The 15,652-nt window shown below is 38.3% G+C and overlaps 1 protein-coding gene across 1 annotated transcript in view; it reads right to left on the reverse strand.

Annotated features, from left to right (window-relative positions):
• Positions 1-14,589: 14,589 nt before the first annotated feature.
• LOC119854603 (bifunctional heparan sulfate N-deacetylase/N-sulfotransferase 4) overlaps positions 14,590-15,652 on the reverse strand; it is a 253,325-nt gene continuing 252,262 nt past the window's right edge. The window contains exon 15 of the mRNA XM_043513137.1: positions 14,590-15,062. Coding sequence (XP_043369072.1) covers positions 15,045-15,062 — 18 coding nt within the window. The 3' untranslated portion in view covers positions 14,590-15,044. The remainder of the gene's footprint in view (positions 15,063-15,652) is intronic.

The following is a 15,652-nucleotide window of genomic DNA, read 5'->3' on the forward strand; positions in this document are numbered from 1 at the left end:
CAGAAACCTTGGAAACAGTATACACTGCCCTGGGTGCTGATAGGCAATTCTTCCTCACTTGCAAGCACTGAATCCAGGATTACAACAAAAGGAACTTTATTTGGGAGGTGCAGGGAGGGGAAAGAAGACAGCAGAATGAATTTGGGAGAACCAGCAATTAACAAATTCTATCATGCAAGAATCCAGCCCCCAGGGTTTTAACAGTAATTCCAACCTCAATCTTTGGCCATTGTGAGTGGCTGGTGTGTCCTTGATACTTTACTACTTCCCGCTCACAATGAGCTGTCCTGGGCTGGAGAAGTCTAAGAATTCTAGCCAATCTGTACTGCCTGGGCTGCTCAACTGACTAATCCAGCTGGAGTGATTTCAGCTTTAATTGCTGGGTCGGGAGGACTGCACCAGAATCCCTGGGTAGGCTGCTGCTTCCTCTGTGGTTTCAGCCCAAGCTGTCTAGCTCTGCCACTGGTCTGTGCCATCTGTCCTCTCAAAGGTGCTGCTGCCACTCTGTGTGATCCATTATCTTGCAGCAGCTGTTGCTGCTGCTTTGCTCCGTCTATTGCCACCAAGCTGCCACGGCTCTGCACTGCCCACTGGGGCAATCCCAGCTCAGATCTTGGGGAGGGATCAGTGGTATCTCTGATCCTTAACAGAGTCCTAATCACCAGGGAAACACTCCTAGCAGCAGGCAGGAGTGCTTCTCCTGGCTCTCTCTCCCTTAGCTCTGTTCAGGATCCTGGACCCAGCTGTGCCCGAGCAGTCTCATCAGGGTAACCCAAGGCACATTCAGTGTCAGTACCTTGTATTTCTCCAAAAGGTCAATTGCATGTTATGGCCTCCAAACTCAAAACTTAACTGAATTTTAACCAAAATGCCTCAAACCATCATGAAACTGAAGGGTAAATGTGACCTGGCCTATTCAGTCAACTGTCCTTGCTCTCCAACCAATGCCAATGGAGCCCTGGTTCACCTGCCATTCTTAAGCAACTCTGGGCTTTGTGTATTCCATTACACCAATAGGTGACAAAAGTGAACTCCCTACATTTTTAAGGGCATGTCTTCACTGCAATTAGAAACCTGCGGCTGGCCCATGTCAACTGACTTGTGGGGCCCAGGCTAAGCGGTTGTTTAATTGCAGTGTAGATGTTCAGTCTCGGGCTGGAGCCCAGTCTCTAACACTTCCCAGAGCCTGGGCTTCATTGTGAGTTCAAACATCAGCTGCCATGGCCAGTTACAGGTGTCTAATTTCAGTGTAGACATACACCAATGTTTCAGGATACAGGACTTACAATCTGATAGCTGTCTCTGTGGCCTTTGTCAAGCATGTTAGTGATTTCAATCCAGTTTTTAGGATATTAGTGTCCTCTCACTGATAAAATCAACAACTACAATAGACACTAATTGGTACTGTTATTCACAGTCCCACCAGAGGGGCCAGGCATTGAGTGGCTATGGAAATTATCTTCTTGCCATTACAGAAGGTCCCTCCAAGTCAGATTTGAGATACATTGGCAAGATAATATATCCTGACACTACCACTAAGGGAACTGTCCCACAATAAATAGAGGACTTTAGTTCGTTGGTTTCTCTGTTTGACATCTTTCACAAGCAAAACCTTCACTTACACATTTACACATTTTACAAGAAAAGAGCAACAAAGATTTTAAAAGTAGCCAGTCAATCAATGAGACCAGCCCATGGTTGGCGTAGTTAAGGGATATGCAACGCTCTTCAGTTGGGTTTTCTAAGTTGTGGGAAGTCGACAAAGTCGAGCACTAACTTTTTCTAGATGGCTCTGTGACTTAATTTTTTTAACCAAAGTTTAGTCACAGAATCTCTTATCTGCTTATCTGATGACCATTCTTTTCTTTTTCTCATGAATGGAAATCTATTTAATATGAATTAGTATAACAGTATCATTTGTGATTGTTGACAACAATGTAAGTATAATTAAAACAACTCAACACTTTTGTATTTAACACGCATGACTGAGAGTGAGGAGACAGGAGTTCTAGTCCCAGCTCTGCCACAGACTTGCCTTGGTCAAATGACAGATCAACATTTCAAATTTGTCCAGCTAAGTTTAAACTAGGGCTGACAAGCGTTTAAAAAAATTAATCACAATTAATTTTGCTTTTAAACAATAATAATAATAAGATTAATAATAATAAATAATAAATAATAAAATAATAATAAGAATACCATTTATTTAAATATTTTGGATGGTTTCTACATTTTCAAACATAGTGATTTAAATTACAACACAGAATACAAAGTGTACAGTGGTCAGTTTATATTTATTTTTATTACAAATATTTGCACTGTAAAAAACAAAAGAAATAGTATTTTTCAATCCCTCCACTGCAAGTACTGTAGTGCAATCTCTTTATCATGAAAGTTGAATTTATAAATGTAGACTTATTTACAAAAAGTAACTGCATTCAAAAATAAAACAATGTAAAACTTTAGAGCCTACAAGTCCATTCAGTCCTACTTTTTGTTTAGCCAATTGCTCAGACAAACAAGTTTGTTTACATTTGCAGGAGATAATACTGCCCTCTCCTTGTTTAGAATGTCACCTGAAAGTAAGAACAGGCATTTGCATTGCAGTGTTGTAGCCAGAGTCACAAGATATTTATGTGCCAAATGCCCTAAAAATTCAGATGTCTCTTCATGCTTCAACCACCATTCTGGAAAGCATGCATCCATGCTGATGACAAGTTCTGCTCGATAACAATTCAAAGCAGTGCAGACCGACGCATGTTCATTTTCATTATCTGAGTCAGATGCCACCAGCAGAAGGTTGATTTTCTTTTTTGGTGGATTTGGGTTCTGTAGTTTCCACATTGGAGTGTTGCTCTTTTAAGACTTCTGAAATTATGCTCCACACCTAGTCCCTCTCAGATTTTGGAAGGCACTTCAGATTCTTAAACCTTGGGTCGAGTGCCGTAGCTATCTTTAGAAATCTTACACTGGTACCTTTTTTGCGTTTTGTCAAATCGTCAATGAAAGTGTTTTTAAAACAAACATCATGTGTTGGGTCCTCATCCGAGAGTGCTATAACATGAAATATATGGCAGAATGTGGGTAAAACAGAGAAGGAGACATACAATTCTCCCCCAAATAGTTCAGTCATAAATTTAATTAATGCATTATTTTTTAACGAGCGTCATCAGCATGGAAGCATGTCCTCCGGAATAGTGGCCGAAGCATGAAAGGGTTTACAAATGTTTAGCATATCTGGCACATAAATACCTTGCAATGCCAACTATAAAAGTGGTGAACGCCTGTTCTCACTGTCAGGTGAGATTGTAAATAATAAGCAGGCAGCATTATGTCCTGTAAATTTAAATAAACTTGTTTGTCTTTGTGGTTGGCTGAACAAGAAGTAGGACTGAGTGGATTTGTAAACTCTAAATTTTACATTGTTTGGTTTTTGAGTGCAGTTATGTCACACAAAAAAAATCTACATTTGTTAATTGCACTTTGATCATAAAGAGATTGCACTACAGTACTTGTATGAGGTGAAATGAAAAATAATATTTATTTTGTTTTTCATTTTTAGAGTGCAAATATTAGTAATCAAAAATAATAATATAAAGTGAGCACTGTACACTGTGTATTCTGTGTTGTAATTGAAATCAATATATTTGAAAATGTAGAAAAACAGCCAATAATATTTAATAAATTTCACTTGGTATTCTATTGCTTAACAGTGCAATTAAAACTGCAATTAATGACAATTAATTTGTTTAATCACAATTAATTTTTAAGTTAATCAACTGAGTTAACTGCAATTAATTGACAGCCCTAGTTTAAACACCTAGATCCTCCCAAAGAGCATCCTGGTTATCATAAGTTTTGAACACCTACAGGTAGTACATTTGAAAAAAATGAGGCCATTCATTTTTACGTGCCCAATTTTTGGTACCTGTGACTAAAAATATTGTCCCTAATGTTTCTATGCCTCAGTTTTCCCATGTATAAAATATTCAACATAACTCGACACAAATGTGAATGTACTGGATATCTGCAGTTAAACAATGGGAAGCCTTTTAAGGGTATGTCTGCACAGCATTTTGGATCAAGCGGGGTGAGCCTCCCAGTTTGGGTGAACAGACTTGGCCAGCAGCGCTTGTGTTAACACTCTAAGAATAGCTATATAGAATGTGCTTTAAAGTTGTGGTTCAGGATCTGAAGCCTTGGGAGAGGGGGAAATGGAGCTAGTCACATTTGATAGATCTTTCTTCCCATCCCCTTGAATGACATGTGTCCTGGGAGGTAGAAGGAAGAAATGTTCTCTGAATTCCTCTCATTGTTGCTGGCTCTTGCATGGGTCATAGTCTGAAGTGGTGTGGTTGAGAAAAACTTGCACAAGTGCAAGAACCAGGGACAATCTGTCACCATATAAAAAGCATATTTTCACTGTAAGGAACTCTCGCCAGTGAAAGAAGGTTACACACACATTTTACAGTTCTAATGACACAGACTACTTCTATGAATAATTAAATCATCTTCTGCAGAAACTATATGCCAAATGCACAGCTTATGTAAATCTATTGAGGTCAAAAGGAAAATCATGGAAAAATATTTGGCTCCTGGTGCGTAAAAGCAAATTCCATCCTTTCTAGCCTATTTGAAAGTTTCTATCTTACACGTAGCCAATATGGATTACAACAGAATTGACTATACTCTAGTTGTTGAGCTATCACATTTCACAATGAAATGGCAAGAAGTGTAGATGACCTTGGTAAAACCATCTCATTTGTATCCATTCTAAATTCATTGTTTGCTGTGTTTTTTTCCTTTGCTGATATTCTCAAGTACTGTCTAGAGTCTGTAGGTTTAAGATGAAATTATGGTCATAATAAATGAACAATTAAAGATTTTGCTACCTGACTCGATTTTGCTCCCTGACTCCAAAATTAACTGATTATTATCTTTGGCATTGTCATCCATTTCAGCTAGTCTAGGAAAACCATGGGTGGTAATTAGTATAAAATCACTGACAAAATTATACAATGCAAGTGTGGTTTTTTAAAATATTTTTTCCTATCATTTAGTTGTGCAAAAGTTCCTTTATACCTAGAGTTCTTCAATTAGTGTTTTAATTAAAATCATTTGTCAATCATCCAATTAACATGTATTTTCCTATTGGTCTGATGACAGAAAGTGCTGCAAGCAAATCATATAAGTGGGAAAAGTTAATTATTTTTTTATGCTGTATATTCTCAAACTTTTATCTGTACCTATTACTTTCAAAATCATGTACTATTAGGGGTTGTATCATTAGTTGCTAAATTATTAGCTGCTAATTATTAGCTGTGGTAGTTAGTTTTTAATTCTCGTTAACTGAGTAGATGTTTTGAGGCCCAGAGCCTGCAGTGCTGACAAAGCTAATGGGAGACTTTATCTTTGAGTCATCTTTATGTGAGTAGCCTGTGATTTTCTGTTTCTTTTTTAAGAGCAGAATTCAGTTGTTTGTATCCCAGCTCACCCAGATCAGCTGTAGGAAATAGGCCAAAGTAATACCCACAGTTACTAAAGTGGTGATTTAGGATTGTTAAATCTATTCGAGTGTGTTTGAAAATTTGTACGTTGTAGCTCTCCCTTCTGATCCGCATTTCCTCCATCCCCAAACCCATAGTTCAGGTTCCTGTAAATATTTTCCTCCACCCCAGCTATATCTGCAGCTCTGCACTGTCAATACCAGCCAAGAGGGTTTACAGTTGTTTCCTCCAAAGGGTGTCTGCTTCTTAAAGTGGCCTGAGAATTATGCAGTCTGTAATATCAGCTCTGGATGATGAAAAGAAAGTTGTATACCCATAATGACTCCAGCTATCCTGCAAATGATTAGAAAATGAAACATCTCTGCAATCAGCTTTGGGTTACATCAGCTCTGCTTGTTTTAGAAGCTGACTAGATACTAGAGCATCACAGTGATGGTGGAACTCATCTAGGCAATTCTAAAAATTAGGGATGGATTCATAAAAGTAAGAGCAAAGCAGGCTGGAGAAAACAGTTATTTCATCTTGAATGATAAATCCACAGTAAATTTTCAGAATGCTAAAAAATTCTATAGCCATTACTTCTATTGCCCCCTTTTTATCTCTAATTCTTGAGCCATTACACATTGTGGCTAATTATCTCCCAACAGCAACCCCTGTAATGAAATCCCCTAGTGAAATTCTGCCTGCCCAGTTTCATTTTCAGCAGGCAGTCTAGCTCATTTTAGAAACCCTGGATCCCCAGGATGCTCAGGATGCTAAAACACTATCAAAAACATTTAGCAATATAAAATATTAAAAGCAGCAATCACTTTCCTGTCTCATTGTTATTACAATAATCCCTTTCATAATGGGAGATTATCTATCTTGACTGCCATTAAACTCCCTTTGTTGAGGCCTCATAATTCATACTGTCATCAATTTTCTCCCAGTATTGCTTGTCATAATACTAGTTTGAAACCTGCATCAGATATTTTGAAGCACTTTACCAACAATTATTAATTAAGCCTCTCAGAATCCCAGTTTGCTGCCCTCCTACTGTGAGATGAAACTGACATCATCATCAACAGCCTCAGACATCATTATTAGAGAAACTGGCAATTGTGGGGACTAACTGTTGCTTAAAAATCTCCCGAGGTATATTGTATCTTCCATTTGTGTTGATACCATATGAAAACCCTTCTGCCATTGGGCCCATTGCATTTCATTATGTGTTTTAGTTGGAAAAATACAATAGGGTGTGGAATGACTAAGAGGAGATTCTTGCAAGTAATGTGGCATATTATTAGCTCAGTCATAAATATGGTCCTTATTAATAACAATATGCCAAAGAAAACATCTATTGCAACATGATCCACATTGTTTGCTCCATCTGATCTGAGCAGATGTACATAAGCAAACCTGAGCATCTGTGGGTAAAAGCATGTAGGGACAATTAGGCTATTGAAAAGAGTGAATGGACTTTTGTTATCTAGAAACTCCTAACTGCAGTATCTTCTCTAGTCCCTTTTATTAAATAGAAAAGACAGTGCTACCTACCATACTTGTCTTTTATTGGTGAATCAATGAAGTGATAAAAGAATATGAAACTGCAAAGATGAATAAGCAAAAAAAATGGCACATGGGAGAGGCAGTTAAAATTAAATGTAAGTAATCATGTACAAATGAATAATTTTAAATCAGCTCTATACTTAAACTTTCTAATTGACGGTGATACAATAGAAAACCTATCGTGGGTAGGAAGCCAGAAGATTAATGTGCCAAGGGTGACACATGTCTGAATGCAGTTTTACTAGAAATAATAGAATTTTAGAAGAGAATTGTCTTCATTATGTAACAGTTAAATAAAGTCCAGAATTCGCCTTCTTAAAAGAAAATATGCTGTTTGTTCCTAATATTCCAACATTAAACAGGTACCTGATAAACACAAGTCTGTGTAGGAAGTTTCTAATTTAATACTCAGAATTTTGTCAATGATTCGTATTATGGGAGAAATAGAAATGCCCAATAAATAATGGCCCTTTGTCAAATGCTTTATTTTCTTTTACCTTGACCCTAATTCTAAAGGGTAATATTTCTGAAGAAGGACTGCAATCAATTTTTCATTTGAAGAAGAGCAATGAAATGTTTAGTATGAAGTTGTACAGTGTAGGACTGGTGCATCATGGAAATTCAGCTTTGTGGCATGTCACAAACATGAGGATCTTGTCTCAGTGGGCTTCACATCTTTGATTAGCAGTAATCAGGATGATTAGCAAAAATTTTATCAAAAAATGTTCATTTACTGAACCCAATGATTTAGAAAACGATTTTGATGGAAAAAATGCAATAAATTTTTTTGATAAAAATGTTGATAAAAAATCTAAAAATGTGGACTATTTAGTGAAAAGCAGAAAATAGATTTCATTTTGAACTTTGTGAAATAGAAATAACTTTGAAATTTAAATTTTTTATTAAATAACTTTTCTGTTTTTTAACCATTTAAACCATATCTGCACATGCGTTTAGCAAAATGAGTTTTACATCTGATTAGCCAGATGTGGCACACTTTCCCAAATCTCATCCCAAATCCACAACTGCAGGACATGGAATATGCATATGCATGTTTTGCTTACTGAACTCTGGCCCCCAGTTCTAAGACAATTTGCCTGTTGTTTCAGTTTGCATGGTGGTTAAAACTGATGGTCTGGCAGTCCCTTCTCATCAATTTATTCCCAACCATCTCACTTATTATCTGTATCATCTTGGGCAATTAACATAGCCACCTTCACCTCCATTTTGTCATCTGTATAATGGGCATATTTATAGTTGCCTCCCTTGAAGGGATGTTGTGAGGCTTAAATGAGGCAATTTTGAATTTGTGGAAAATGCAGCAACCCTACTGAATAAATCTGTAACTGCTGAACAGATTATTTCTGTGTTTATGTGACTTAAAATGCTGTTTTGATTTCTATACTAAAGCTTCCATATCAGTGCAAAGCATTATTACTCAATATTATATATTCATATACATCCCAAACAGGGTTTTGGCTGTTTGTACCTCAATCTGCCTCCAACCCCAAAGAAATTTGTTCCCTCAAATGGGTGCTTCAGGAAACTGAAATCTGTGTGCCACACAGCTGCCTCTTTTCTGTGCACTTAACACTAACAAAAAACAATACAGTGGGGCACTTGCAATTTGACCTGACCTGGAAAAGACTGAGATGAACTTCAAACTATCCCCCCTCTCCTCCTGAGCTAGATCTTCTAATGCTGAGGGAGAGAGAGAGAGAGAGAGCGAGAAAGAGACTCATCTTTCTGACTGGGCAGCTAACCTTTATAAAATGAGTTCCAGTGTTATGCTAATTATCGGGAGTGAGATCCATAGACCAACAAAGGGACCTAAATCCCAGTGTGCAGCACCACACAAATCCTCTTGGAAGCAACTGTGATACTGGCAACTGTGATACTAGCAGACCCGGTGCCAGCTCATGGCAACTGAACACTGACAGTAGCTAGCTGAAATCAGTCCGACTTACCTGCGTGTTAGTATTGTTAAAATAAATAGTAGAATTATAAGAATATGTTTGGTGTTTAGACTTTATTGAATGCTTATGAATTGCCGCATGCATTAATCTCACTTCAATATCTGTATCTGATATTGTAAGGTAATATTTGAGTAGTTGTATTGTGAGCTTCTGTGCCTTTGTAAATCATGAGACAGGAGAGATATGATCTAGTGAGAAGTATCGATCTCCAACAAAAGTTGTTTTGTCCTGCCCAACAGGAAAGATCCATCAATACCAGATGGAATATTGTGGGATGTTAAAGAGGACAAAAAAGATTGGTTGTTCTGCCCTCCCCCTTCCTTTGAAGATGAGACATGCAAGTGGATTCATCTTGTCAGCTGAGTTTTTGCATATCAGAGCACAAGGGAGGAGGGGAATTAAAAACCCCTAAGAAGATGAAACTGTATATCTATGCTGCTTGGACTCTGGGGGCAAGGTTTACTAGCCATGAGCAAGAGATACTTAGCATGGGTTAGCCCTAAAGGTCATATAGAGCTTGCTTTTTATAGAAGCTTCTATTTTTGAAACTTAAGATTGTAACTCATTTGTGCATAGATGTTTACCCACTTTAACTTTGTAAATAACTCTCTAATTTCCTTTTCCGATTTAATAAATCTTTATATAGTTTATTATAGGATTGACTACAAGCTTTGTTGTTGGTGTAAAAACTAACAGGCAATTGACCTGGGGTAAGTAACTGGTCCTTTGGAACTGGGAGTAACCTTCCACCAAATGCATCCGATGAAGTGAGCTGTAGCTCACGAAAGCCTATGCTCTAATAAATTCTTTAGTCTCTAAGGTGCCACAAGTACTCCTTTTCTTTTTGCTGAATATTGCTGTAATTCTTGGTGTAAGGGACCATCTATCACAAAGGTATGCTTAGTTGGGTGGCAAGATAGATTGGAGTACCCAAGGTATGAGACTTCATGTTTAGGCTTTTATAGTACCTGAGGAGTTTACACTTGATAATTGGTTGGTGAAATCTAAGTATAGAATTCACAACCATTTTAGGGGTAGTGGTCTATTTCCTAGCAGTCTGCTCTGGGGTTTCTACTCATCCTCTTGTTCCACTGCAGGCAGCTTTATAGACACCACTGGACTATACTCATTCTCTCTCTCTTTCTTTGATCTAATGACTATTTGAGTTTTTATCCACAGTGAAACAGTCCTTTGGGGATGGGGATGGGCACAGAGAGAGAGATCGAGAGATCCTATGACTCTGTAGTCCAGTGATTTAGGGCACCCACCTGAGTGAGAGATTCCAGATCCAGTTCCCCTGCTCCAATCACTCCATTATTTATCCACAAAAAGAAAAGGAATACTTGTGGCACCTTAGAGACTAACAAATTTATTTGAGCATAAGCTTTCATGAGCTACAGCTCACTTCATCGGATGAAGTTTGTTAGTCTCTAAGGTGCCACAAGTACTCCTTTTTTTTTGCGAATACAGACTAACATGGCTGCTACTCTGAAACTTGTCATTATTTATCCACAGTGGATCAGCTTCACTAGGAGAGATTGAGAAAACCTCATATCAGCCGATCCCACAGCTCAGTGCTAGGACACTTTCCTTTTGACCCTTCTGCTGGGGCAGGGGGGAACTGAACCTGAGTCTCTCACATCCCAGTTATAAGGTGAGCATCATCATCACCACTTGCACCTCTTCCTCCTCCTCCTGCTGCTCTTTTAGGTATCTGCCTCACTCCACACAACTCATTTCCTCAAAGAGCAGCTTCATCACCTAAGCTGTCTGACTCCCAGTGGTGGGTTCCTCTTTGTGGATCACAAACAAAAATAGTTGCCTAATTTGGTGAGAGGGGTGAGGTTTCACACATCTCCCTCTTGTAGGCATCTCCTTTTGGCTAGTTTAAGCAGCTTTACCCCTAGCCTGTTAGCTTTTGTACTTCGCTCTCCCCATTTGGCGCTTCGCGATCCTCCTAAATCCTTTGATTCCAACCCAGGAGCTCACCCATTTTTGCTTGTCTTAGATGCTTCAGACTGACTCCCTATATCTCTAAAGCTGGCACTGTTTTCATCTCGAGTTATAGGATCATTTCTTTTAAATAGATGTAAGGGAATTCAGTCTCGCGGCTAAATATCTATCCTCCTCCAAGCAGCTGACAAACTCCAGTTTATTTGAAAGAGTTGAAGTTCACTGAAAGAGTAAAAACCTACTTCCTTCTTAAGACCACATTTATATTTGAACTGTATGGTCTCAAAATTTAAAGATGGCAGTCAGCTATCTAACTCCTTATCTTCCAGCATAACTTGATAACTTCATTGCAATGATTTCTGCATCTGAACGGGTAACATAGGGAAGAGATAATAATTTGACCTTGAGAAGCTAACAATATTAAAGGAAAACATCAGTGTTCCCGCCTCACACTGCTTGCCTCTGTCAGAACAAAACCAGTGGGTCTGATTCTTCTCTCACATAAAAAAAAATCAGAAGTAAGTCTATTGAAGTCAGTGGAGTTTAGAGTAGAATAAGGGACATTATACAGTGAATCTTATGTTAAGAAATCACTCAAGGGTTCATGAAAACTGGTTACATAACAGTGGTGATAATAATAATGATAAAAAGAATTTTCTTCAAGGCATTTTGCTGTGATCTCTAAAGACAAGAGTTTGTCTAATAGGGATGATTTCCTGGGGCAGTTTTACTGTGTGCTCTAGACACTACAATTACAGGGCACGTCCCCTGAGTATTAGAGATGATCTTGGACAGTGAGGTTAGGATCTGGATGCAGATCCTATTGTTCCTAAGTTTGCTTGTCTATATGGTGAGTTTGAGACGAAAGCTGTAGTTTACACCAGTCTCTAGTAATGATGGGCTAGCTGAAGGATGATTTTGCTTTAATAAATAGTTATTTATGCCATTTTAAAAGCTGAAAGTTGGAGAACTATTTTGTCTTTGCTTATTTGATGTTACTCACAGGAAGATGTGCTGTAACTACAATGTCATTAGATAGAATTTATTTTTTGCAGGTTTATTCTCTTCTTCATGTGAAACCTAATTCTTATTGACATTAATGGGAGTTATGCATCTATGGAGAGGATGCAGATTAGTGTTCAGATGATTCTTTGGCATATGTAAATAAAGTAAAAACAAAAATATAAAGCAAAAAACAAACAAACTGGGTTAGCATATTTAAACACCTGCCCCATAGCTAGAGATAAGATAAGAACTCATCCTCTCATATATTTAGTTCTCTCTCTTACAGTTCACATTGAGTGAGGGAAGTTAAATTACCCATCAGGGACTGTGATCAACAGATACATTCTACTAGATAGTAAAGTGTAGTCTATAGTGAGAGAAGTAGTGAGTAAAGGGTCAATTGAGAGGGAATGTAATTATCTGCTGAAGTATATAGTGTCTTTTCCAAGCCTCAAACCATTTTATGGAATTATGTGCTAAACACATGAAAGAAGCACTTAGCTGCATGCCAGTGGTGGATGAAGTTAGCTCAGGACTGGAAGGCACCTCAGATAAAATGGTGGAATTCTCTTAATCTTCAGATTGCTAACTGAGGGGAAGAAGAGCCTCAGACATAATTTCACTTCTTGTGAAGAAAACACATGTGTACAGGAACTCAGCTTTTTCAAGTATTAGATTGCCATTTCAAAGGAGGAGGGGACTGTTTGAGTAGCCCACATTTGATTAGATCTAGTTGTGTCGAGACCAGTGGGCTGAATAATTAACAGGTGAAAGAAACTTGTTTGTTTCATTATCTGAACTGTTCAAGAACAAGATATCCTTTCCACTTGACAGTTGCATGTGGCTGAACTGTTAAGGAACAACTACATTCCTAGGGAAATCTTTTAATTATTGATTTAAAAAAATGTAGGTATAAACTACCCATAGAATCCATCTGTAATTTCTCCTGCACCAGTGTGACAAGAATTTGGGTATTTACATAATTGAAAATCTGAACTTCCTATATTCCACAAGTGGGGATGTCAGAAAGTCTTTTTCTCATAAATGAATGGCTTGAGATCTCTAATGTTACAACATTTGTAGGTTTGAGTGTGCCTGGTTAGGGACAATCTGACTCCAGAAACTAAAAGTAAAACTGTGAACCTAGCTGAGTTTAAATAAAAATGGCAAGTCCTACTAATACTCACAACCCTCTTCCTGCCTCAGACAGAGGCTAACATGAACCTGGGGGAGACTCTGATTCAGGCCAAACCTAAAACTAGGTCTGTTGTCAGGTTTCAGCCACAATTCTCACACAGCTTTACTGTGTGTACCAGTGAGTGAATATGGGGGAGGAAGAGGCATGACTGATGACTGACATGGATCTGTGACAGAAGATGTTGGGCAATATTTTTGAAAGCCTCCTAAGACCCACATTTACAAAGGTATTTAGGTATTTCAAGATGCAGATAGGTGTTTTGGCAGTCCCACTGGACACCTAACCAAGCACATTCAAGTATCATTGAGTTTCAGTGGAATTTAGGCTCCTAAGGGCCTAAATCACTTTTGAAAATGGGACAAAGACTCCTATGTCATTTAAGGTTAGATCCACAAAAGGGCTTGAGTCTTGCAGTGCCTAACATTGAGGCATCCTTCCACCTAGTGAAATCCTCAGTCTGAGTTAGGCTCCCTGGGTCCCTATGAAATGCCTGGCAAGAGTTAGGCAGCTAAGTAATGGATCTTCAGAAGCCTATAAGCTGAGCAGGAAGCCAACTAAGATAGCCAGGAATGAAATGCTGAGGAACAAGACAGGGCAGATTCAAAGGTACTTAGGTATATAAATCCTACTGATCTGTGTGGTAGGTACCTATTTCTGCTTGAGATTTTCAGCTGTAAACAGTCTCCTGAAGTTATCTAAGACAGGTTAGTCCTCTCTTGTGGAAAAAGAACAAGAGAGAGACCAATAGCCCAGTGGTTAGGGCACTCACCTGAAGGCCCAGATTTAAATCCCTGCTCTGCCTGATTTGACACAGCACTCGAACCCACATCTTCCTTTCCCAGGAAAGTGGCCTAACCATTAGTCCATTGGGTAATCTGAGGTAAGGCACTCTCAGATTGGACTTGTCCAATTTTATAGAGAGAGAGTCTGTAGGTTGATAATTACAGCATTCACCTGAGACACCGGAGAGTTCTGTTCAAGTCACTGCACCAATGAATATTCAATAATGAGGGCCTGATTATCTGAGCAGCTGAGTAGCCATGGTTCTCATTGAATTCAGGTAGAACCCTGCATGCTTAATTCTTTTGAAAGTCATGCCCTCCATGTATAATATTTACCACCATATGTACATAGGCAGCCAGATGCCAAAATTATTGTTGTCTGCCCAAAAGCTGGGGGACAATGAGTGAGGCAGATGATTAGGTCTACAAGAAGCTGAAAATCCCAAAGCATCAGAGGCTGCAGTGTGGAGGATGGGTGGAGGCACAGTATGGATGCAGAAGGGAAGACTAGCTGAGCCAGTGCACAACTTGAAATATAATCAGAGGTCAAACAAATAGCAGTATTTTGGTTAGGCTATGACAGCTGTAGAAGGTATAAGGAAAAAATAAGTGCTCATGTCTGATGTACCAGCAGAGGTGTTTATTCTGTAGAAGTGAGAAGAACTAAGAAGGTGTATACACAATTACTTAAAACAATTTCAGCAAATACAGATTTCCCCCCCCCCAACCGAAAATACTTTGTGATCAAAATTTATTTGCTTTTTCCCAAACCTCAAATATATATCAGAGTTAGACTGGATGTGCTGTTGTCAGATAGAAATAGAAACAAAACAAACAAAAAAAACCCCTGTAGGCAAGGCCATTAACTTTTTGCCCGTATCTCAAATCTTTGACTAGGACTTTTTAAAAAAATATTTCCAAATGATGCTTATTATATTTTATAAAAAGTATCCAGTCACTGGAACACTGAACACTTAAGAATCTCCTTTGTTTGCAAATCCTTATTTTCTGCTAGCTTTTCCAGATATGATAGTGATGGGGGATCCAATCTGTAGATAGGTCCACACCTTAGCAGTCACATTAAAAGGATACTCTGGAAGAAAAGAGAATATTAAAAAAGGTAAGAATTGTTTCATTTATAGGGAAAAGTTGTCTTCTGAGAATATATGTCTTTAACATAATGTTGGAGGGCCTATTTGCCTTTGGTTTATATTGCAATTCATGTGATAAGAAGTATTTATTTTAAAGGTAGGTTTTATTATGTGATACTTGTGAGGATGGACATATTCTGAAAATTGTGAAGTCCTCCATTAAGATGAGTATACAGTGGTTGCAAAGAGACTATGCTACCATCTTCATGTTGGAAGGGGTTTATCCAGAAAAAGGCTAACTCGCATTAGCAGGATGGTGTGGAAGAGCTTTACTGATGCCATCTGTGCCAGTTCTGTGGCTCTTCAATTGAATGGTCTGTCAATTCAGCACTTTTTGTAAGAATTATTCACTCAAAAATGAGTACAAATAAGAACAAAAAATGGATGCAGGGATATAATTTGATACTACACAGCATTCTTTATTTCTGTCTTCAAATTATGTCCCTACAGCCTCATAACATCCAAAATCAGAGCTCTCATTGTTTTTACTATACAAACTTGTCCTTCCCCAAGAATTTATAATTCAGCCATT

This window comes from Dermochelys coriacea, chromosome 4, assembly GCF_009764565.3.
Source record: "Dermochelys coriacea isolate rDerCor1 chromosome 4, rDerCor1.pri.v4, whole genome shotgun sequence".
NCBI lineage: Eukaryota > Metazoa > Chordata > Testudines > Dermochelyidae > Dermochelys > Dermochelys coriacea.